Source organism: Sus scrofa, chromosome 4, assembly GCF_000003025.6.
Source record: "Sus scrofa isolate TJ Tabasco breed Duroc chromosome 4, Sscrofa11.1, whole genome shotgun sequence".
NCBI classification, from domain to species: Eukaryota; Metazoa; Chordata; class Mammalia; order Artiodactyla; family Suidae; genus Sus; species Sus scrofa.
This window is the reverse complement of record NC_010446.5, coordinates 9831887-9856390: the sequence shown is the minus strand read 5'-3', so window position 1 is coordinate 9856390 and position 24504 is coordinate 9831887. Positions and strand designations below refer to the sequence as shown.

At 47.9% G+C, this 24504-nt stretch overlaps 1 protein-coding gene across 3 annotated transcripts in view; it reads right to left on the bottom strand.

Moving 5' to 3' along the window:
* ADCY8 (adenylate cyclase 8) overlaps window positions 1-24504 on the bottom strand; it is a 221668-nt gene that overhangs the window by 10675 nt on the left and 186489 nt on the right. For all 3 annotated transcript variants that reach the window (XM_021088905.1, XM_021088903.1, XM_021088904.1), the window contains 3 exons: window positions 19926-20004; window positions 10109-10267; window positions 275-421 (listed from right to left, as the gene is read on the bottom strand). In XM_021088905.1, coding sequence (XP_020944564.1) covers window positions 275-421; window positions 10109-10267; window positions 19926-20004 — 385 coding nt within the window. The remainder of the gene's footprint in view (window positions 1-274; window positions 422-10108; window positions 10268-19925; window positions 20005-24504) is intronic.

Sequence of the window (24504 nt, the reverse complement as noted above, 5' to 3'; positions counted from 1 at the left end):
CCAGTCAAGTCCTGGCTTTGCCATTTGCCGTTTGTGTGCCACTGGGTTAAGTTCCTAGCCTCTCTGAGCCTCACATCCTGATCCTCCAGAAAGAAGCAGCTGCGTTTCTCTTGCATGATGAATGTCGTAATTAAATTAGGTGATGCACGTTTGTGTTTGGAACGCAGTCTGGAATTCTGCAAGTGCAGAAATTGCTTACCACCAACAAACAGTCCAATGCTATGACAACAATGATGCTTCTCCACGATTGCAAATTTCTGAGGCTTCTGTTTACCTCATCGAAGTCGGCGATGATCTCATTGAGCAGGCGCAGGCATTCCACTCCTTGGTTATTCATTTCCGTCTGGGAGTAAAAGTCTGCAAACCCTGGGATGGAGGCAAACATCACCCCAACGGCATCATAGGATTGAGAATACAGCTCCTGGACAGAGAGACACACAGAAGGAGCCAGAAACAGTCATCAGAGGTGAGGTTCCACAGTAATGCTCCCTGCAGCCATGCACTGGAACCCACCCACAGGACAGAGAACCCCAGGCTCGGACGTGATCTCATCAACACCTTAGCCTCACAACCGTGTGGATTGGAACCACGGAAAATGCATGGTCTCCAGCCCTTGCCCAGGCCAGAGTTCTGCCTGCCCATCAGTTGTCCTTGTCAGCTTCCTTTTCTGTCCGCCTTGGTGGCTAGTCCAAACCCTGCCCACGCTCCTTAGCTTCCCTGTCCACTCGATTCCACTCAGCACGTGATCTTGTCTCTTACATTACTCTCACGTTATCCTCATACAACCATCTAGTTCATTCTATGGGCACCTCTGCTGCTTCAGCCCCAGACAATGCATTTTCCCTTCTCCTGATGAAGAGCGGTGCTTCTTCCTGATCTTTCTACCCCCTCTAATGTCTTCAGCGACATCCTCTGACAGGGCTCATCTTCTTTCTTTCTCCTCCCCTTCCTCTAAGCATCTCCTAGAAGAAAAAGTGCCAGATGCCTTCGGTCCTGCAGACACCTGTGACTACCAGCCCATCTCTCCTTATCTGCATTTCAGCGTCTTAAACTGGTTTTCTCCCCGGTCTGTTCCCACCCTCTCAAAGCCCATGCGCATCTCAGGCTGAAAGGAAATGAGCATGGAGCAGGTCAGACTGCTGGCCGCGATGGGCAAATCACTGCACACATCCCTGGTCCTGCCTTCCTAGACATGATTGGTGGGTGATCATGCCCACAGTCGTAAGTCCCCTGACTCCCATGCTTTAGGGGTACACATCTGTTTTCCTTACGCTTGCCCCTTGGAGGATTTATTTTTTGCTTATCTACTCCCTTAAATGTTGGTCTGGTTCTGTCTTTGACCCCCTTACCCGGGCCGTCTCGTTCACTCAGCCTTTCACCGGTCTTCATATGTGCGTCTCTAAAATCCCATTTCTGAGTCAGTTCTCCTTGGACTTTGAGCTTCTGTGTCTCATCCTGGGTTGCGCTTACATTCCCCGAATCACGAAGGTATCGGAATGCATTTCCTCTCCACCTAAGCCTGTCTGTTCATTCCCTGACGTAGCTGGTGACACCAGCACTGACAAGTCAACAGAGTTAGAGACCCTTGGAATCATCCTTGACTCTTTCTTCCCCATCATATCCAGATTGAGTACATTGCCAGGATTTTTTTGTCTCCTAGATTTTCTCCCTAACCCTCCTACCACTACTTTTTATCAGGCCCTTCCTGTGTTCCTCCTTGAGCACTAATATGAAGGCATCCTCCTGGGTTTCCTGACTCCAGTCTTGTCCCACCCAAAGCCATGCTCCATATGGCAGCCAGAGTGATATTTCAAGATACAATATTGGCCATGCATCTCCCATGTTCAAAGCCCTCCCGCTCCCCCAGGACAAAGCTGAAACGTGAGCACAACACACATTCACATATTCCTGCCCTCGCCTCCGCCTATCTCTTTGGCTTCATTACTCGCAATTCCCCGTGTTGGATCTTGTGTCCTAGAAACACCAGCACCTTTGTGCTTCTGTTACCAACTGGAGCAGACGCTGTGGGTGCCCAGCCTGCATGCTCTCTGCCAAGCCTCAGCCACCAGCCAGCCCTTGGGATTCTTGGCATGGAGTTTTTCTCTGGCCACTAGAGGGCACTCTGCCCAAGTGATCTGCGGGCTGAAATCGCCAGGAGATTAGTGGGCCCTCTGGAGCTGCCCTCAACCTGGGACTGAGGGGAGTGGGCGCAGAGACCTGGGAACGTCACCTCTTGGGCCAGATGACTTTGAGGTATGCTTCCTATACCATTTCCCTGAATTCCCCGGTGCGATTCGGCGCCAGTGGCCCCCAGAGGTGACTAGTCTGATGATGCCTTGGGAATGAGTTACCTTCCTCCTCATCCTCCTGGGGGGCGGCCGGGGGGGGGGGGTTCCCTGGGACCATCTCCAGGCAGATTACTTGCACTTGAATCCTTGTCTCAAGGGATGCTTCTGGAAGAAGCTAAACGAAGAGACACACGCTCTCCTGTTTCCCACTTCAATGCTTTCATTTCTACTGTCTCTCGGGACATGTCCTTTTCCCCTGCCGTCAGCCTCCCTGACCAGGCTAACTCTTGTTTTCCGCCTTCACTATCCACCTAGGGACCAGGTCATCCACAGACCTTCCCGGACTCGATGATGGGGCAGGGGGCTGATTCGGGCTGGGGCGGCATCTGGGTAACTCCATGCCAGAGCCCTTGCTGCTGGCACTACTGCCTTAATAACCATCTCTTCCTTTACCCGAGACGCCACGCCACTTATCTCTGTGCATTCAAACCCTCCAATTTGTAGATTTGGGATGCCTGCAATAATAGGGTCTGGTGCGAGGTACTCAAAAATGTTGAGTTAATGACTCCCTCGCTTGTGTAGGAAACATTAAAGCTTAGAGAGTGTTTTCATACGCAATCAGTGATTTAATCCTTGCAATAATCCTGTGATGTGGGCGTGAGCACTTCAGCCACTTTACAGAGAAGGAAAATGAGACCGAGGGAGTGAAGGTGCTGGGATCAAGCAGCTGGTAGCAGAAGAGCCAGAGTTAAAGACGCTCAGGGGCGTCCCCCTCAGCACGCTTGGCTCGCCTTCTCTGCCTCTCCTGCCCTTGGTCTGAGAAAGATGGTGTCCCCGATTCAGATTCATGGTCAGTCAACTTGAGCTTTAAGTGTGGATGAATCTGAAAAGATGCTTTCTCTGGTCCTTGTTCAAAAGAGATGCCTGGTGACTAGCTGGATTGGGCTGGGTTGGGAGGGGGCACGGATTGCAGCCAAGGAGCAGAGCAGTGGTCCCTGGCTTTCTAAGGCTGGGCCGTTCACCTTGGCCTTGAATCACAGGAGGAGCCTGACTGTCGGCTTTATGGGTCAGAGAACCTGCATCAGCCAACCTGTAGAACCGCATCCTCCAATGGCTGTGATTTGAAAGAAAAAAATCTGTTGACTCAATTACCTATTATATCAGGGACCCAGCAGAAAAGAGGGAGACATATTCAAATTAAGATAATTCAAGGGCTGTCATTTACAAAGGGCTTAATTAGACGAGGAGCGCAGAGTGTAGATGACCCCTAAGAAATCCTTCAGGAACACGGGGCTAGTGGTGGTCTGGCTGTCAGTTTCTGCGCAGAGACGTGGTAGCCAGCCTCAGGTGATCCCGGGACAGAACCAAAGGAATAAATACCCTGACCTCATCCTCCATCGCCCCCCCACCCCCGGCTCCTATCTGGCGTCCCCCTCATTGGTGGCCCCCAGCCGGGTGTCAGAGGGCTTGTGAGGTCAAGGGACCTGGCCCGTATGGGTCAGACCTCCCACCTCCAGCTGAGCCTGGGGAAGGGGGAGGGGGAGTTGGAGGAGCGCAGAGAAGAGCTCCAGCCACCTGCCCACCTTTAGAGACGTCCCCGTGACTCGACTCCCTCCCATCAGCCGCTCTGCGTGTGCCATCTGTTTCTTTCTATTCTGGGTTCAAAGAAGACAAAAACACATCAACCGCGGAGGGACTAATGAGTATAGAAAGCCTGTTGTTGGCTTATTGTCATCCTCCTCTGGCCGCATGTACAGACCTGGGTTTTGCAGATGACTTTGAGTTGAGGCACAGGCTACCCTCCGCTCCTGACTGGAAGCCAGGAGGGAGACTTTGGTCTCCCCTCTGCCCAGGGAACCAGCGTTCAGGCCTTCTCCGGCCCAGGCCCGTCTGATTCCAAGTCCTGTGTTTCTTTTACTAAGTCCAGCCACCTCTCCACCCGGGAGGAACACTGTCTGGACCTGTTGGCCTTATTAGTATCCTCGGGTCTCTGCTCAAAGTCAAGTCCTTGGAGGCCTTCCAGGACCCTTCAGTGTCCATGGTCCCCTTTCACGCCTGCTAGCCCCTCATTCAGCTTCTTCTCCCCTCATGGAACTTATCACTCCCAGGCTCTATGTTATATATTTCTTTGTTTTGATGGCTGTGTTCCCAGGAAAACGTGGTCCGCATATCCAAAAGGACGCTGTCTTCTTTGTTTGCTGTTTGAACCCCAGGATTTAGAATAACACGGGGCACATGGGAGGTTGTCGAGAAATCCTTGCTGGAGGCATGACTGAATGAATGGGCAGGAGGTGAGGCTGTGAGTGGGGAGGAGGAGAAAGAGCCACGATGGCTCATATTTGTCAGAAATAGTAGCAGCAACAAAGGCGTGCTCACACAGTGTCCAGAACAGCACTTAAGCCCGTTATACATCACGCCGCATGCAAATGTTGTAACACAGAGTTGGGAAGTACTGTTTAGAGATGAGGCCCAGAGAGGTTCATTACTTTTCCATGGTCACAGAGCAATGAGAGGCAGAGCCAGGGCTGAATCCAGGCATCAGAGTTTCAAGAGCAGCATATGACTTGTCTATGCTGAGCCCGCCTGATAGCAGGCTGCCCTGGGCACTTCATGTGTTTCTTACCCAACTTAATTCTCACCTCAGCTCAGCCAGGGTGGTATTATTTCCTCATCAGCTGGACGAGCAAATGGACTCAGAGAGGTCGGGTAAGCTGCCCTAGGTCACACAGCTAGTTAGTGGCAGAGGTGGAATTTGTGCTGCGTGGACAGTTCAGCTCCTGAGACAGCTGCCCTTGTCTGCGTCCTTTCAGCGGGTCTAATAAAGCCAGGAGTGAGCGGGTTTCCTGGGATGACCCAGCCCAGCTGGGCTTATCAGCCAGAAAGTCCCTGCCCGGGGTGGTGGGGGGGGTGCTATTCTAAGTCAAACGTCCAGCGGAACAGCAGAAGCTGCCAGAAGCTCCGTGAGGGTGACACAGCCGGAACAGACTTGGACAGGATGTTCCAGAAGGCAAGGCCCTGTCCGCCACCCTGTGTTAGGATGGTCTGAGTCGTGCCTTGTCACTGCTCCTCCTTTACCCCCTCCCGCCCTAACAGCAAGGTGGAGGAGAAAGGACCCAGCATTTGGCTTTGAAGTTGCACAGACCTGGGCTTGAGTCCCAGCTCACCACGGACTAGCTTTCTGCCCTTGGGCAAGTTCCTTTATTTCTCTGAGCCTCAGGTGCTTCATCCATGAAATGGGGGAGAATCATCCTTGCCTCCCTGCTGCCTGCATCCTTGAGCCCTGCTATTGTCCCAGGAAAGCTACGTCCCAAATTCACAAGTGTCCCCCAGTCAGATATTCAGAGGTTTGTAGTGGCAGCAATTCAGATTTGCAGCAAGAGCAGAAGCTACGAATGCCTCTTATGGAAATAGAGCATGAAATTGTGAGTTCTTAAGGCCAGTGCGGTCCTGCTTCTGCCTGTCAGTTCTTCACATGTTCCCCTCCTCTGATTGTCTGTGTCTCCTACACACACACACGTAAATGCAGACACACACAAACACCACATTCTTCCACACATCCATTCATATTTACACACACACACACACACACACACACACACCCCAACCCTTCCAAACACCTACACAGTAGAAGCCTTCCCATACAGACTCCTCCCATCACCACCACACACACACACACACACACACACACACGCACACACACACACACACACGCACGCACGCACTCCGTCTTGACAAACTCCCAGGGGCAGCACAGGAAGCTGCCCGGTAGTGGGGAACACGGTATAGACGGAAGGAATCGGAGGGACTGGATTTGAGTCGTAGCTTTGCTTAGAGGCATGTCGGGACCCTCTGAGTGCCATTTTCTCAGGCTCTAGCGTGGGGGTGACTGAACGCCCCTCGTAAGGTGGTGACTAGAATGAAAGGTCACTTTCATCAACTGCCTGTCTCAGTCCCCCGCACACAGTAGGTGTTCAGTAAACGGTATTGCATCAGAGATCCTACTGTGGCTCAGTGGGTTAAGAATCTGACTAATATCCATGAGGATGTGGGTTTGATCCCTAGCCTTGCTTAGTTAAGGAGTTAAGGATCCGGCATTGCTGTGGCTGTGGTGTAGGCCGGCAGCTGCAGCTCCGATTCGACCCCTAGTCTGGGAACTTCCATATGCTGCAGGTGTGGCCTGAAAACAAACAAACAAACAAAAAATGGTGCTGCATCGTACTTTTAAAATTCTTCGGGCAATGTGAAGACGTCCTTTGTTGAAGCCTAGCCGTGTGTGAATTATTTACCTATTTATAAAATCTCAGATACGCGTGACAAGACCTTCTGCTGAGAATGTGTCATTCCCGTGATTCAGGCTGAACCTTAGTTTGCTAAGTGGGGGTTTGGCCTGAATAGCAGATGCATCTCTGCTTGGTTTCCTTTCAGGATGAAGCCAGGACGTTCTTGCTCGTCCCATGGGCTCCAAGTGCCTCCTTGTTTTGGTGTCTTGATTGAAGAGCAGCTTTCCTTTCACTGCCTTCTGGCTCTTCCCTCGCAGGGCTCCCGAGTTTCCTCCGCTCCTTCTGGTGGTCGTGGCTGATGCGTAGCAACATTCTCTCTGATTTCCTGGCTTTGTCAAGAAGCCCTTGCAGCAAAGCCCCTGACCTCAGGGAGCCTTAAGGAAACAGGCCTGAACCCAGGCCCGGCGAACTCCATCTGCTGAGGGTGTTTGGCGTCTTGATCTGCATCCAGGAGACTCTCAAGGGCCTGAGTTCATCAAGAGCTGATTATTCAGGCAGCGGATAACTCGCCTCTGTTGGCTTCCCTCCCACCGGTCCTTCTGCAGAGGCTCAGATGGAAAATGGGCCCTGTGGATCTCCCCAGTTCTACCCTAAGGCAAGGGTCGCACCCCAAATGTCTTTAGGGGACCAGAAGGTAACATAAGTGTCAGGCTATGGATGGATAAATTGGAGAGCCCATTCCAGCCTAAAGGCATCAGATCCACACCTTAAAACCAATAAGCAAACCAACCGACCAAACACTGTCTCAGCCCCCAGCTCACTGGCCAGAGTGTCTCAGAGTCGGTCAGTTTGTGACCTTTGTTCTCTGGGTTTTTCACCTTGGGAGGCTTGTTCTGGCACCTTTGCAGCACCCTAAGCAGGGCCTCCTCTCCCCACCCAGATGCTTCAGCAAAGGAACTCACCACTCCAGCTCCTCCACAAACCTTTAATGAGCAGGACCGCAGAGTGGGGACACTGGGCCCCCGATGAGTGGTGATCGAGGCTTATGTGGTCCCTGCCCTGTGGGTCTCACAGTCGTGCGGGTTCAAGGCAGCCTGATGGCCCCACCCTCATAAGGTTCCTCTTAACGCAGAGCACAGAGATATGGCCCCTGACTGTCCAGGGCCCTCCCTCCGCCCTCTGGCATCTCACTGAGTAAAGCCAGTCCCTCTCATGGGAAGACCCTTTGGGCATTTAAAGGCATCTTTCACTTCTCCCTTGAGTTACCGTTTCCTAGGTGAGCTAAATGGCTTTTTTTTTCTTCTTCTTTTTTTTTTAGGGCCTTGTGCAAGGCATATGAAGTTCCCAGACTAGGGGTTGCATTGGAGCTACAGCTGCTGGCCTACACCACAGCTCAGGATGTAAGCTGAGTCTGCAGCCTACACCACAGCTCACGGCAATGCTGGATCCTTAACCCACTGAGCAAGGCCAAAACCCGTGTCTTCATGGATACTAGTTAGGTTCATTTCTGCTGCAACACAACCATGGGAACACCCTGTTTTTGTTTTTGTTTTTTTTTGTTTTTTTTTTTTGTCTTTTTTTTTTTTGCTATTTCTTGGGCCGCTCCCGAGGCATATGGAGGTTCCCAGGCTAGGGGTCTAATCGGAGCTGTAGCCACCAGCCTACGCCAGAGCCACAGCAACGCAGGATCTGAGCTGCGTCTGCAACCTACACCACAGCTCACGGCAACACCGGATCGTTAACCCACTGAGCAAGGGCAGGGACCGAACCCGCAACCTCATGGTTCCTAGTCAGATTCGTTAACCACTGCGCCATGACGGGAACTCCCCTGTTTTGTTTTTTTTTTTTTTTTATTTTTATTTCCCACCTCCCACCTGCTCTCTAGTATTGAGTCCTGTGGATTGCAGCTGGTAAAGGTACCTGGAGTTTACCCCCTTCTCTCTCTCTCCATCTCGCTGCCCCATCTGGGGCTTCCTCACCAGGCCCTTTCCTGGGCTACTTTGGGGTCTCCCAACTGGCTTCCAGTCCAGCGACCCTCCTGCCTACCCTCTACCAGCAGCCGATCAGATCGGGGAACACAGGCCTCCCCAAGGCTCCCACCGCACTTAAGAGGGTGCCCCAAACCCTACCATAGTCCTGAAGACCCGACTGCCAGGCCCTGGCCTGAGCTTTCCTCACATCATTCACCCCCTTCATCCTTGGAATGGACTGAACACTGTCCCCCACAAAGTCACGTCCACCGGGAACCTCAGAAAGTCCCCTTGTTTGGAAATAGGTCTTTGCAAATGTAATTAAGGTGAGGTCACGCTGGATAGAGAGGATAGAGAGAGGCCACGAGGGAGAGAGCCCCCAATCCAACGACTGGGGTCCTTATAAGACAGGAGGACACAGGTCCTTATAAGGAGGGAGAAAGCCCTGTGGTCAAGGCAGAGATCAGAGTGATGTGGCCACAAGCCCAGGAGCACGTGGGGCCGCCAGGGGCTGGAAGAGGAGGAGGGTTCTTCCCTGGAAGCGTTGGAGGAGCACGGTCTTGTTAGCACTTTCATTCAGACTCCTGGCCCCCAGAACCGTGGGAATAAATGTTGCTTCAAGCCACGGAGTTTGTGGCCTTTGTTATGACGGCCTTGGGGGACCCATGCAGTTCCTGGTCCTGCTCTGTGGGCACCCCAGGCTCAGCCTGGCCCAGTGTCTCTGCGCTGCGGGTTCCCTCCGACCTGAGGGGTCCTGCCGCTTCCCCACCCCCTTGCTGTGCCTGTGACCTTCCTGTCTTTCAGTCACAGATCAGAAGTGGGCATCGCTGGGTGTTCCCCTGACCACACCTGCCCCTGCCTGTCGCTCCTGGCAGGGGACCTGTGTGTGTTTGCCTTTTCATGTTTTAAAAGTTCTGTTGGAGAATAGTTGATTCACAATGTTGTGATACTTTCTGCTGTACAACAAAGTGATTCAGTTGTATGTGGACACACAGCCATGCTCTTTCTGATTCTTTTTTTTTTTTTTTTCTTTTTAGGGCCATACCTTCGGAGCCACGATGGGAACTCCTTTATTTATTTTTTTGATTAAATTTAAATAATTTTTAAAAATGATAGTTGATTTATAATGTGCCAATTTCTGCTGTATAGCATCGTGACCTAGTTATAAATATATATATGTACATACATATACATACACATTCATTTTATTATATTATCTTCTGTCAGGGTCTAGCGCAAGAGACTGGATATAGCTCCCTGTGCCGTATTGCTTATCAATTATAAATGTCATAGTTTGCGTCTCCTAACCCCAAAGCCCCAGTTCCTCCCACTCCCTCTCCTGCTGATATAAAACTTTAAAATTCCAATTCAGTGCTGCACTAGAGATCTCATTACACCCATCTTACAGACGGGGTCCCAGAGGCCGGGGAGGCCATCTGTGCCTCTCACAGCGCTGGGCAGTTTGCGCAGCCCAGAACCACGTGATGGGCCTGGTCTCCACGCTCACATGCTCACGAGAGGCCGGTGGGATTCTCCCAGAGCCGGGGGGGCGGGGGGAATCCTTGCGTGCCACGGCCCCCCTCCCGCGGCCGGCCCCCCTGCCTCGGGGGCCACACGGGCCTGGGCTCACCTCGTTGTCCCGGTCCTTCTCCAGGAAGTGGCGGGCCACGTGGCTGGGGAGGATGTTTCGGAGCATGTTCTCGTTGTGCTCCCTCAGCTCCTGCATCTCGTTGATCTCCTCCTTGGCCTGCACCCTCCACAGGAAGTCCAGGCGGGCCGTGTACTCCAGCTGCAGTTCCCGCGAGAGAAAGACAAGGAGAGGGTCAGGTGCACAACCGCGGGAGGTGGCGAGGGCTTCTCCGGAAACTTCACAACTGAGACAGACGTAGAGCCTGAGCTGGACATGCGGGAGGCTTTTTGTCGGACACCAAGAGACCAGAAGGTGATTAGATTTCATGGGGCTGTGTCCCTCCCCTTCCTAGCTCTATGGCACCTTCGATTTTGTAATTGTCTGTGTGATTATCTGATAATGCCTGGGTTTTCCACTGTTTTGTAGGCACTATGAGGTCAGGGGGTGGTCGGGGGCCTTTCATCCGCTCAACATCACACCCCCTACCATGTAGCAAGGAGCCTGGCACAGGGCAGGTGTTCAGTCACCATCTGTCCACTCAGCAAACACGTTCTGATGATAAAGCCAGCTAACCCTGAGAGGGGGCTCGTTAGATGGTGCCGGGCACTGGTCTAAGGAATCCACATTCATACGACAACCCTCACAGGAAGGCAGCATTATCTCTCCTTGTTTTCCAGGCAAGGAAACGGGAAGAAAACATGCTTCAGTAACTTGATCAAAGTCACAGGCTTGTTAGCGGGGAAGCCAGGATTTGAGTGTAACTTCATAGTCCAGTTCCAGACCTGAGCTCCATCACTGGGCAGCAAGGAAGGAAGGAATGAGCTAATAACGGGAGGATTGTGGATTTAGTTGTGAGGCAAATATGGCTTAGAGTCCTGGTCCCACAGTCAAACATCATAGTCTGGACTCGTTACGTCATCTCAGTTTTCTCATCTCTAAAACTGGGAGGCGTACTCATGACCATGCGAGATTAGAATAGGAATTATTTAGGGAGCTACAGGGAGAGCATGTGGCTCATAAGAGGTCTCCAATGCCCATTAGTTTCCTCCAGTCTTAGCTTCCCTTTGCATGGGAAAGTGGACAGCGTCTAAAGAATCTCCTAAACCCTATTTCCCACAGCTTTGGGAAATGTCACTATTTCAAATGTCATTGAATTGTTGAACAATATGCTACACCATTAAACACATGGTCAGAGGCCCTGAATTCAAGGGCTTAAATAAAATCCAGCTAGTTCTTTTCTTTGTCTTATGTGCCAGCCTCAGTGGATGGCAAAAATAGGAAAAGACACAGGCACGAGGTTACTCATGCCACAGAATTTACAAGAGCAAAAGTTGGGCGCAATCCAAGTGTTCATTGTGTTGGTTGAATGAAATCATTATATGCAGCTACAAAAAGAAATGAAGACCATTTGTCCATATGTCCTCTGATGGGCTGGCCTCTGAGGTGGAGAAAGGCATGGACAGCGTGCCACCATTGATCTAAGGATAGGAGATAACTACACCTCTCTTTCCACTTGTATATATTTCTTAATTTATTTATTAAAAAGTCGAGTGCAGCGGAAGTGAAACTGACTAGGAACCATGAGGTTGCGGGTTCGAGGTCAGGAGGCCTCGCTCAGTGGGTTAGGGATCTGGCGTTGCCATGAGCTGTGGTGTAGGTTGCAGACATGGCTTGAATCTGGCGTTGCTCTGGCTGTAGCGTAGGCCAGCGGCTACAGCTCCGATTAGACCCCTAGCCTGGGAACCTCCATATGCTGCAGGTGTGGCCCTAAAAAGCAAAAAAAAAAAAAAAAAAAAGGAAAAAAAAAAAGTTGAGGTGTAAGAGTTCCTGTTGCAGCTCAGCAGGTTAAAAGCCTGACATAGAGTCTGTGAGGATGCGGGTTTGATCCCTGGCCTCACTCAGTGGGTTTAGGATCTGTATTGCTGTGGCTGTGCCTTAGGCTGCAGCTGCAACTCTGATTCAACCCCTAGCCTGGAACTTCCATGCTTCAGGTGTGGACATAAAAAAAAAAATTGAGGTATAAAAAAATCCCCATAAAAAACCCATTACTGATGAGATGAGGAAGGGAGGGGTGGAGGAAAAGGGATGCATTTAAACTGTTAAAATAATACCTTGTTTTATAAACCTGACTTTTGAGTCATGGAAATATTTTACTTAATTATAAAATGAATGGATTTTTTAAAAGCTCTGTGAGGACAAACTGACAAATGAACCTACATGTACAATCTCAGAGAGAGGAACTATTCCAAACGCCCTTTAACGCAATAATTTGCTGGCACGTTCCTAGAGGGGAAAAGGCTGAGGATAAAAAGAGCTGAAAAAGAATCTTAAAACTGTTTACAACCATCACCTCATAGGTGGTAACGTTTGTAATATTATTGTTAGACTATTGTATTTGACTTGTAGGATAAAGCAAATGAGTAACTGTGTTGATGTCACTGAGAACCCAGATTTTCAGGAAGGGAAAAAGGAGATGCAGATGCCAGATATGAGATTGACAAGGTTAAGTCAAAAGCCCATATAGTCTTATGGAAATTGAAAAACATCACTATAGGGCACTTAGGATCGATACGTATGTACTTCCTGGCTTTGCCTGCTGAACTCAGGGCCTAGAAACAGTGAAAACCTAGTACCAGTGACCCCTCCCCGTGTCCAATTGTGGTTTTAAAATACCAATTCCTACAAAAGTGACCTTGCCTTCTTTGCAGAAAAGGGTGAAATTTAGGAAAGAAAATGTTCAAGCCGGAAACATCTTTTTACATCAGAAAGCAAGCAGACTACCAGAGACTGCTGGGGTTATGTGGAAAGGAATAGGCCTTCGCTTGTCAAAGATGTGACAAGTTGAACTTTAAGAAGAAGAAGAATTAAAATAGAGTGAAACACAGAAATATGTTAAAATGCCTAAGTTCATAATAATGCTTAAAAAACAAAGCCTCGTTGGTCACATCTGGATGATGCCCAGGAACTGACTTACTGGGAAACTTAGAGGAAACAAATTTCTAGGGAGAGCATTAAGCATTTATCCTGCCTTTGCTTTATGAGCTGTACTTGGAAGTAATAACTTGTTGGTGAGAAGTGTCTCTTTAAAAATGTATTCCAGCTAACAAATGAAAAGGATTGATAGAACTGGAATATCACACCTATAAAATAAATGAATGTAAGTTATTATCAATAGCTCCTAAATCACAAAATAGAGACAAGCAGACATTGCATGCCTCTTAATAGCAGTTCACAAAATCAGCCAGTTACATTTTTTTTTTAATGCAGAAAAAAGCTGAACTTAAATCTCACCAAGTTTCTAGACATAACTACCAATGTAGAAAAAAACCAAAGGACAGAGGAACATGTTCAAAATCCCTAGAGGATGCAATCAACAAACTTGAGCTTGAGAGACCTTCTAGAGGTTAGGGACTCCCACAAAACGTTTCAAGAAAGGAAGATGGAGACTAAGCCACACAGATGGCAATATATAGGCTTAAGTTACATCCCAGTGTAAACAAACCTAAAAAAATAAACTAATTAGGAAATTGAAACACTGCCTAAAAATTTGAAAATGTTAAAGAATTACTGTTTTATTTATTTATTTATTTGCCTTTTCTTTGTCTTTTTAGGGCCGAACCTGTGGCATATGGAGGTTCCCAGGCTAGGGGTCCAATCGGAGCTGTAGCTGCCGGCCTACACCACAGCCACAGCAACGCCAGATCCGCATCTGCAACCTACACCACAGCTCATGGCAACGCCGGATCCTTAACCCACTGAGCAAGGTCAGGGATGGAACCTGCAACCTCATGGTTCCCAGTCAGATTCGTTTCTCCTGTGCCACAATGGGAACTCCTCTACTGTTTTATTTTTTAAGCCTGTTCATAGTGTTGTGATTAGGCTAAAAATCTATCTTCTAGGTGCGTATTGAACTATTTATAGGCAAAATGATAGGACATTTGGAATTGGCTGCAGAAGAATTGGGAAGAAGCAGTGAGCAAGTAAATAGGGTGTAGATGAAACAAGATAAGGGAGGGGCTGATGATGGCTGAAGCTGTGCGTTCATTCTGCTATTTAATATACCTTTGCATATGTTCCAAATAGTGCAGAAGTCATTTTTTAAAAATATAAGTGGTGGCAGCAGGTTATACTCAGTAATACTATAGGAATGCTAGTCCTGACTGTTTTACCGAGTTGACCGTAGGAAGTTCACTTGACTTGTATTTTGGGTCCCCTTCTAAAAATAAGGACAATTGCCTTCATTTTGTCTAATTCAAGGGACATGGATTATCATACCATCCATTTTATGGACCCAAGGATATGATGCCTGCGAAAGAATTCGGAAATGTCTAAGATGTGGACTTATCAGGTATTTCTATAATTTAAAGCATCTGTGGATGAAATCAGATCAAAACTATGCTTTAGTTTGCTTCCCTCCAGACTCAAAAGCATCAAGGTTTTTTCATTGGATTTGGTCCAAGCTGCAGGCTAGCCAGAGGAGCAACGGGATTTCTGATCCACACACCAACCATCTTACCTCAACCTCATTTTTCGATTTAACCACTGCGCCACGACAACTTTTTCCAAAGGAAGGGTTTTGTTTCCCCCTTTAAAAATGCATGACTGGTTAAAGCAAGAGAAAAATGTATACCTCTTTTTTTTGAAATACTCTCATCGAAGTGAATTTTTTTATTTATTTAGTTAGTTATTTTAGGGCTGCACCTGTGGCATACGGAAGTTCCCGGGCTAGGGGTCGAATCAGAGTTGCAGCTGTTGGTCAACTCCACTGCCCTGGCAACTTGGGATCTGAGCCGCATCTGCAGCCCACGCGGCAGCTTGTGGCAATGCTGGATCCTTAACTCACTGAGCGAGGCCAGGGATGGAACCTGCATCCTTGTGGATACTAGCTGGGTTTGTAACTTGCTGAGCCACAAGGGGACCTCCCTCATCTACGTGAGTGTGAATTAGAAAATATGAGGAGGGGATTCTGGAGGTGACTTAAGCAAGAATTTTCCAAGTGCAAGGCAAGAACACACCATTTGGCCAGGTGACTGCAGATCGCCGCATCCAAGGCATGTTCCTTACTTCAACCACAGTTCTGTCTCTTGTCAAAGCAAGTCTCATGAAGGCAGGCATCACATATTCTTAGACCTCCTTGGAAGGAAAGTATTCCCCTCCCACTGATTAAAGATCCAAGGTACCTACTATGTGCTAGAGGCTGTGCATAGGGAGATAAGTGAGTACTCTGTCAGCTGCATGGTGCCAGGCGTGCACACAAAGGAAAGAGGTCATCTCAGCGCAGCGTGGTGAAAGCAGACGTGACAAGAAAAGCAGAATAAAACAAAGGCAAGGACGCCAAGTTTCTGAAAGTGAACGTGCTTCAGCATTTGCTCAAGAGCTCCTGTGGGAGTTGGAGTTGCCACTGTGGCTCAGCAACCTGACTGGTATCCATGAGAGCTCGGGTTCAATCCCTGGCCTCGCTCAGTGGGTTAAGGATCTGGCGTTGCCTGGAGTTGTGACGTAGCTTGCATATGCAGCTGAGATCTGGTGTTGCTGTGGCTGTGGCACAGAATTCGATCCCTGGCCTGGAAACTTCCATATGCCTTAGGTGCGGCCCTAAAAAAGAAAAGAAAAATAAAAGTGACTTGCTTTGTTAGTGCAGTCTCCTGGTTTTTCCCAAACCATCAAGGCACTGGCTATGTGAAAAGAGAACCAAGGGAACTAATATCCATTGTTCATATGTTTTGTGCCAGATTCTTGTGACAGAATGAAACTAACACTGGCTAAGTTCTTGCCTTGGACCAGGCACATCATATGTACAGAAGGTCCTTTAATCACACAATAGCTCAGCAAGGTAGTTACTGTATTCCGCCCATTTCACGGCCGAGGAAACGGAGGCACAGTAAGAAGAAGTCAGGTGCCCAAGGCTGCACAAATAGAGGCTGGGTTTTGAACTCAGGGCATTTTTGACTCCAAGCTGGGGCTCTTAACCTCTGGACTCTATGTCCGTGACCTTGTGCAGCTCTTCTCCAACTCTCGCTAGATCATTACACTTTACAAGTAAAGAAATGGCGGGTCTAGGAGGTTGAGTGTCTCAAGGTCACCCATTGTCCCTGGAGCATCGGTGGGATATAAACTTAAGAATTTGGTTCCTGAAGTTCCCGTCATGGCTCGGTGGTTAACAAACCGGACTAGTATCCATGAGGATGCAGGTTCGATCCCTGGCCTCACTCAGTGGGTTAAGGATCTGGTGTTGCCATGAGCTGTGGTGTAGGTCGCAGATGTGGCTCAGATCCTACGTTGCTGTGGTTGTGGTGTAGTCTGGCAGCTACAGTTCTGATTTGACCCCTAGCCTGGGAACCTCCATATGCTGCCATAATGTGGCCCTAATAAGACAATAACATAAAATAAAGAATTTGGTTCTAAGCCTTGGGTCTTTCGTTCTAAGCTGCACAATTCCAGTGCCTGTCTTGATCAGACCCGGAAGTAAGTGACTGGAGACCTGACCTCCTCATCTCTGCCTCACGCACACGTATTCTTCCCCTGCTCTAAATGGAGGTGCTGGGGTGGAGCCCAAACCTTAGGGCTGCAAGTGAATCAGGCCCGAGGTGGGAGGCACCCGGCTGTCTGCTCTCCTTGTCCAACATCCAGAATGTTCACCTGCCTCAGAGGAGGGGGCAGTGGTTGGCATATCGCTTCCACATATGCTCAAGATGAAATTTCCCAATCATTCAGTTACATAACCACCTCCGTCACTCTGGAGATGCAAAATTACACATGATCCCACCAGGATGCTGCCGTGGACCGGGCATCAATGGGGATTATTCAGCCTTTAATAAAAATAGAGGGCCTCTGAGTCACAAAGGGAAAATGTAGAAGTAGGTAGCAAACCCAGGAATGGACAGATTTGATCCAGATGAATAGGACTCTGACGGATGCTAGGACTGGGTGACCGCCAAGCATCCTCTGACAGGCAGCCGCAGATGGAGGACAGTGAATGGTCCTTGAAGTTTCAGTGCTTAGATGCCTGTTTCTGTCTGATTCTCCTTATTGGCTTTGTGACCTTAAATGACTATAGTCTCTGCTGCTGCCTGGGGACCAGATGGATAATAATACTTTCTCTGTTTATCTCAAATGCTTGCTTTCAAAGTAAAATATTAATAGCTCACAATTTTTGAGCAGCTTTTCTAGTGCAGACCACTGCGGGAAGTATATTATAACTCTATTCTCATATAATACTACAACAAACCTATAGAACCTCTCCCTATTATACCCATTTAACAGGTGAGAAAAGTGAGACTCAGAAAGTTAAGTAAATGACTGAAGGTCATCTGTCTATGGAGTGGCAGAGGTGGGGATGGAATAGTGTCTACCCGACTCCAAAGCTTATATCTGTAACTGCTACAGTTAAGGGATGTGGTTACATAATTTCCAAACCCTGTGAAAGGGAAAAAGAAAAAAGAAAAATATCAGATATCACTTAAGCACTCAGGCCCTCCCTATTTATTCACTTTCATCTTTCTACTTCATGCACATTCTTTGCGGGATTAGGTTACCTGCTTTCCCAGGACAAATGGAATAGAATAAATCGAATCAGAATGTTAGAAGGGTTTGGAGGAAGGAGGACCTGACGGGGCACAAAGCAATTCCTTAAAGTGACAGAGAGAGGACAGAAACATCCTTAATATGGAAGGAGGACCCCCCCACCCCCGGCCAACTCTGAACTTGGTCTTTCTTAGCTGTCTCTGAGAATTTCTCACTTGTCAGTTGAAAACCTCGGTGATGGAGTGCCCGTATGTCTTTCCACAGGATTGCCTTGTCTGATTCACTCTTCACAGCCCACAAATAGGTTGTCACTTGCACATCAGACTAAGGAGTTCTCGCCTGTAACTAGAAGCCATCCAGATGTGACGGACATAACCCCAGCTCTCACAAATAACTGAAAGCCCTAAATGTAGAAATTCTACACATGGCCAGACGTGGACATCTGGTTGATTGTTTCACCATCTGGTTTATTGTCTCACCATGTGGCTACTATTGGAAAGCAAAGGTAAAGTCATCCTGCAGGACTGAATGCAGACAATTCTTTCTGTCTTTCCCCAATCCAGAAAGTGGGCTCGGGAGACAGATCTGGGTTTGAATTCTAGCTCTCTCACTCCCTGGCTGAGTAGCCTGACTTTTTTCATCTGCAAAACCGGACTGACAATGGCGACCTCAGGTTGTTGGGAGGATTAAATAAGAGAGGTGAAGTGTCAGCCACCCAACACAGGAGGAGCTTGATACCTATTCACTCCTGCCCCCTTTTCTGCAACCGACAGGTTTTGTTTACTCTTCTTTTCCCCTTGACTACATTTCACCATCCGCTTTGCTACAAATAACTTTGTGTATGCACCTCTAGGTTCTTAGGGTGTTTGGCTGTTTCATCCCAGATTCCTCAGGGCTCGTTACCTCCCTGTTTCCATGGTGATTTCCCAGTGGTATGTTTCTATTTCTGCTCTGGCTGATCTTCTTCCTGTTTTGTTTTTCTCCTTTCCCGGTTACTTTTTTTTGAAATACCACAGACAGAAGAGGATGGACTGGGATCCAGAGCATCAGGGAAGCAGACAGGGCCTGGCTCTACCTGAAAGCGAGCATCCTTCCCAGTGATGACTGTTGCTGCGATTATGGTCCCAGTCTGCACAGAGAAGTCCTACTGGTCTCGGAGAGCAGGCAACACCTCTTGGGTGAAGGCTGTTACCATGCTCCCATGCAGGATAATTTCCTGCTTCTCTGACTCTCAAGGTCCTTGGACAAATCTGGTCCATACATGCACCCCACCCCATTGCATTATTTAGGGTCTGCTCTCCAGGAGACTGGAACCCTTGGGTCCAGGGATAGGGTTTTATATAGGCTGTTTACCATGCTTACCCCAGATCCTGGCAGATACGGACATGAAAAGGTAGGAAGATCCTGGCTCATGGGGAAGTGGCATCAATATGGTAGGTACTTTACTACTTAGGATACATCCGTTATGAAGCACGTCCCACATTTCTATAAGGCAGTGCACAAAAATCATCTCAAGTGATTCTTCAAAACAGCCCGAGTTAGGCGTGACTATCTTATTTTAGAGAGAAGAAAAACGGAGGCTCAGGGAGATAAGTAAGTTTGCCCAAGGCCACAAACTGCTCAGAGGCAGGATAGAATTAGAACCCTGGCTCGGGTGCTCCTCAAACCTGAATATTTGTCTTGTATGGCACACAACTTCTGTAGTCATCATTTTGTCTATAGGCAATGGAACTGGGAGGGATCCCAGGTGGCCTCAGGCAGAAGTTGAAAGCTCCCTTTCTTTTTTGGACAATAGTGTCATTGAAAGAGATACACCCAAAGGGAGTGAAAACCAGATTAGTCTCCACGTCCTCATCTTAATTTTATATTATTTATTTATTTACTTATCTTTTTACAGCTGCACCTGTGACATATAAAAGTTCTCAGGCTAGGAGTTGAATAGCAGCTGCAGCTGAGGGCTACACCACAGCCGTGGCAGCAATGGATCCAAGCCACATCTGTGACCTATGCCACGGCTTGTGGCAACTCAGGATCCTTAACCTGAGCAGGGCCAGGGATTGAGTCTGCATCCTCTGGGACTACACTGGGTCCTTAACCTGCGGAACCACAATGGGAACGCCTCAGTTTTGTATTAAGTGGTCTATATTAGGAAATGATTGGTTAAGAATCACAACTTGCTATAAGCAACTAAAAGTCATTTGTTGTGGAAATGAATGGAGGTTTTTCCGGCCAGTTTCATGGCGGTAGGAAACGCCAGGTGCCCAGAGCCAGTTAGAGGCAAACGTCAGATTACCTGCTGTCCATGGTAGAACACAGCGAGCAGGAACATGGCCATCAGCAGCAGCGATGCCTCCTTGGTCCCCAGGAAATCTCTGTTGGAAGAAGAAACGCAAATGGCAGGATGGTTACTGACAAACATGGGGAGACCTCAGGAGACTTACTAGGAAACCGACGTTCAGACTGGAGTGGGAGACCACGAAAGAAGCCGTTGTTTTCTGGACTCCCTCTTATGTGATCAGAGCTGTGCTGAGGGTTTTCCCATAGGCTAATCCAGAAATCAATTGACTTGCAAGGGTATGAGATCAAATCAGTCATACCTGGTAGAAGATGCTAGAATGCAGCATCTAGATGATGCACTCACATTAATAACGATGCCTTCTATTTTCAGAACACATTTTTCTAGATAGCAAAGCGCTCTTCTACCTGTCACAAAAGTCCATGTGAATATGGACACACAGGGACTTCTATGGCATATGGAATGACTGGCCAACAGGGTCCTGCTGTACAGCACAGAGCACTCTGCCCACTCATCTGTGATAATCCATATGGGAAAATCATCTGAAAAAGGAGGGGTGTGGGTACATGTATAACAGAACCTCTTCGTTGTACAGCAGAAAAGACCACAACACTGTAAATCAACTATACCTCAATAAAAGTTTAAAAAATGAAAAAAAAAAGTCCACGTGAAGACAAGCATCCCCTCTTTTTCTTTAGAGGTGCATTTACAAATTGTTTAATTGGAATACAGTTGACTTAACAAAGTTATGTTAATGTCAGGTATGCAGCCAAGTAAACCAGCTGTACATATACATACATCTCTTCCTGTTTATTTATTTATTTATTTATTTATTTCTTGTCTTTTTGCCCTTTTCTAGGGCCGCTTCCCACGGCATATGGAGGTTCCCAGGCTGGGGGTCGAATCGGAGCTGTAGCCACCGGCCTACGCCAGAGCCACAGCAACGTGGGATCTGAGCCGCGTCTGCAACCTACACCACGGCTCACAGCAACACCAGATCCTTAACCCACTGAGCAAGGGCAGGGATCGAACCCGCAACCTCATGGCATGGCTCCTAGTCGGATTCGTTAACCACTGCGCCACGACGGGAACTCCTATTCCTTTTTAGATCCTTTTCCCATACAGGTCATTACACAGTATTGAGTAAATTTCCCTGTTACCCTTATTTCTGGTCTTGTATCTTTTAATAAAGGCTTCTTCACTAGTCATCTTCTCCTGGAGTGAATCGCCGACACTCCATTCACAATCCTGACTGACCTGTCCTGTCCTGGGCCTTCTAGAAGACCAGGCTGGAGGCAGCTGAAGCTGGTTGGCGGCAAGTGCAGTCACAGACATGCACTTCACCCGTCAAAGGGATTCAGAAGGCCAGGGAATCCCTTGCTTGATTCCCAAAATGCTTTCTCTTTCCTTTTAGCACAGGAAGTCTTTTTCAGGACAAGCTAGGCCAGGAGGCAAAGGGTTGGAGAAACTAATGCTGGGCTTTGAACATGAACACAGGTGGCTCCTGGGAATAAACAGTCTCCTTGACAGGCTTCCATTGGCTGCAGAAGGAAACCCAGAGTCAAAATGCTCCAGACAACTCAACTCTATGGACGTCGTGACTTGCTTCCATTACCTCCTGTTCTGTTCCCCGGGTTTCTCTATCTCAGGCAACGCCCTCTCAGCCACTCACCCAGGTGCTTGAGCAAAAAACGAAAAAAAGGAGTTCCCGTCGTGGCGCAGTGGTTAACGAATCCGACTAGGAACCATGAGGTTGCGGGTTCGATCCCTGCCCTTGCTCAGTGGGTTAACGATCCGGCGTTGCCGTGAGCTGTGGTGTAGGTTGCAGATGCGGCTCGGATCCCGCGTTGCTGTGGCTCTGGCATAGGCCAGTGGCTGCAGCTCCGATTCAACCCCTAGCCTGGGAACCTCCATATGCCGTGGGAGCGGCGCAAGAAATAGCAACAACAACAACAGACAAAAGACAAAAAGACAAAAAAAAAAAAAAAAAAACCAAAAAACAAAAACAACAACAACAAAAAAAACGAAAAAAAAAACTACGAGTCAGCCCTCACCATCCAATATCCAAATCCCATCCCCTCTTCCACCCAACTATATCCCCAGCCCACCCACTTCTCTCTGTGTTTACCTATACCGCCCGCCCGAGCACAGCCCCATGGCTTCCGGTTACCTCCTGCTGTTAACCTCTATAATCTCTTTTATGCGTGGCTGCTAGGTTATTACATGGCATTGAGTACATTTTTTTTTTACTCCTACAACCAGGTCACATGACTCCACTGTTTTATAGCTTCCCAACCACAAGCATACGTATACTCAGAACTCACGCAGAAGTCACTCAACTTTGATGTGGCTTGATGGCACAGTGGGGCCATCACAGAGGAGGTGCAGTGCTCAGAGAGACTAGAATGGGCATTAATAGGGCTGCACCCAGGCAATCTCCAGCTCTCCACTTCTGGTCTCAGTGGGGACTAGCAGAAATAGCACAGGACTTAGGGTACCGGAGGCATGAACCCCGCTGTCGAGGCCAGCGTCTCACCTGACTGTACATGAGAAGACCCTCCCAGCTCACACAGGGCCAGGCCCAGCCAGTTCTCCAGGTAGAATGGGGACTTAGGTATGGAAATGTGCTTTCTCTTGGGGAGGTACTGTGCACACGGGGAGCCAGGGGACTGAGGAACCCTGCGGGCTGAAACGAGACTCAGATTTGTGAATTCCTAGTTCCACCTGCTTCTCCTTGGCGATAAGATGCTAATAATGGATGATACTCATTATTGTATTTCTTATTTCTCTAGCCCCAGCAAAGCACATAATTACTGAGCATCTACTGTGTGCCCGGCACAGGCTAAGATGCAGATCTGAAGAACCCCCATTGCTTTTGCCTTCAAAACAGTGAAAGAGGCAGATGATTTCATAACACAATACACTCCATAGGAAGGATATATGCTCGTTGCCATGGGGATATCTGGGAAGAGAAAGTAACCCAGGCCGGATATTTAGGGAAAACTCAAGGGCTGAATATTAAAGGTTGATAAGACTTTGGGAGGAAAAGGTGGGATGGGTTCTACAGGTATGAGACATACATCTTGGTTAGCTAGCTGGTTTACAAGCCTCTAGAGTAGGGAGAATAAGAAAACATAATATGTCAAGTTCAAGGCCATAGTCAGACTCAGCAGGGGAGAGTGCTCAGATCTAGTTGGGCTGTCCATCACCAGTGCTCAAGGGCAGAGGGTTTGACTGTGAGCTGTGTATTATTTCCCAGAATTTTAGGATGGATTTGATCATTCTTTCATTCATTCACTGTCACTATAGTGCTTATTTTGGGGACTAGGCACATTCCAGCACTTCCCTTTCCTTCTTGTCACTTAATTCTCTGGCCCCTGACGTTTGGGGACTCCGGACAAAATAAAGTCATGAGCTCTGTACCCACAGAGACCCAGGTTCCAATCTCAGCTCTGTTATTGACCAGTTGTTTGACCCTGGACATGCTCTTAACATCTCTGAGCCTTAGTTCATTGCTTTGGGAAAGACTCACAGTGTTTACCTCCCTAATTGTGAGACTGAATTGACCAAATCTTGGTAACGTGCCCATGGTGCCTGGCCCTGTCTCCCTCTCTTTACCCTGTAGAGCTCCAGCAATGCTCTTGCTCCTGGTGATGGCATTTTACGAAATCACTCCTTCACGTGGCTTTTACCCCTACAACCCATCATGTGACCTGGTTGTAGGGGAAAAAATATTCTAGCATCCATGCAGAAGAGAGATTGTAGAGGTTAGCAGTTTGAATGGGAGATGTCCTAAGTTTAGCTCCTTGTGAATACAGCCTGAACTCCTGCCCTGAATGGCACTTCTGATATCATTTTCTTTGTGACACAGAAGACTTTTTTAAGCACAGCAATTTGTTACTTAAAACACACTTTCAAGAGAAAACATAAATCCCTCTTGACTCATTTCAAAAGCAGTGGTTGACCAAAAATAGAGAGATGACTAGATCAAACTTGGAAGGAAAGTGAAGGAAAATTATGAATGGTCTTTGAGTCTTTAGGATGTATTTCAGATGGAAAAAATATGGGCTGAGTACAGACTACAGAATATGCACACTAAGTCAGCCAGGCCAAAGAACATTCAGAAAGAACTGTGATTTGAATTTAAAAGGGATTTTTTTGGGTAGCTTCTGTGACTATTTAAAGGACTTCCAAAGAGGCCAAATGGCTGAAATATGTACAAAATTGTATTGCTATTGTAATATAGATATTGGGTGGCAGAAACAAAAGCAAGGACATTTTGAATTAATTAATTTATTTGTATTAATAATACTACCCTCTCCTTATGCTAATTGAAAAGGACATAATTAAGTGAAGACATGAGTAGAAGAGTACGATTCTCAGGGTACCACAATCTTTAGAGATCATCTCATCTGATGTCTCATAAAAATTAATATTTGAGTGTTAACCATCATAGAAGTATTCGTGCTAACTGTAGTGAATTTAGAAACTGATACAAATTCACAAATAAAAAAATAAAAATTGTCCTTAAGCCTGTCACCCAGAGAAGACAAGTTTTAATATTTGGAATCAACTC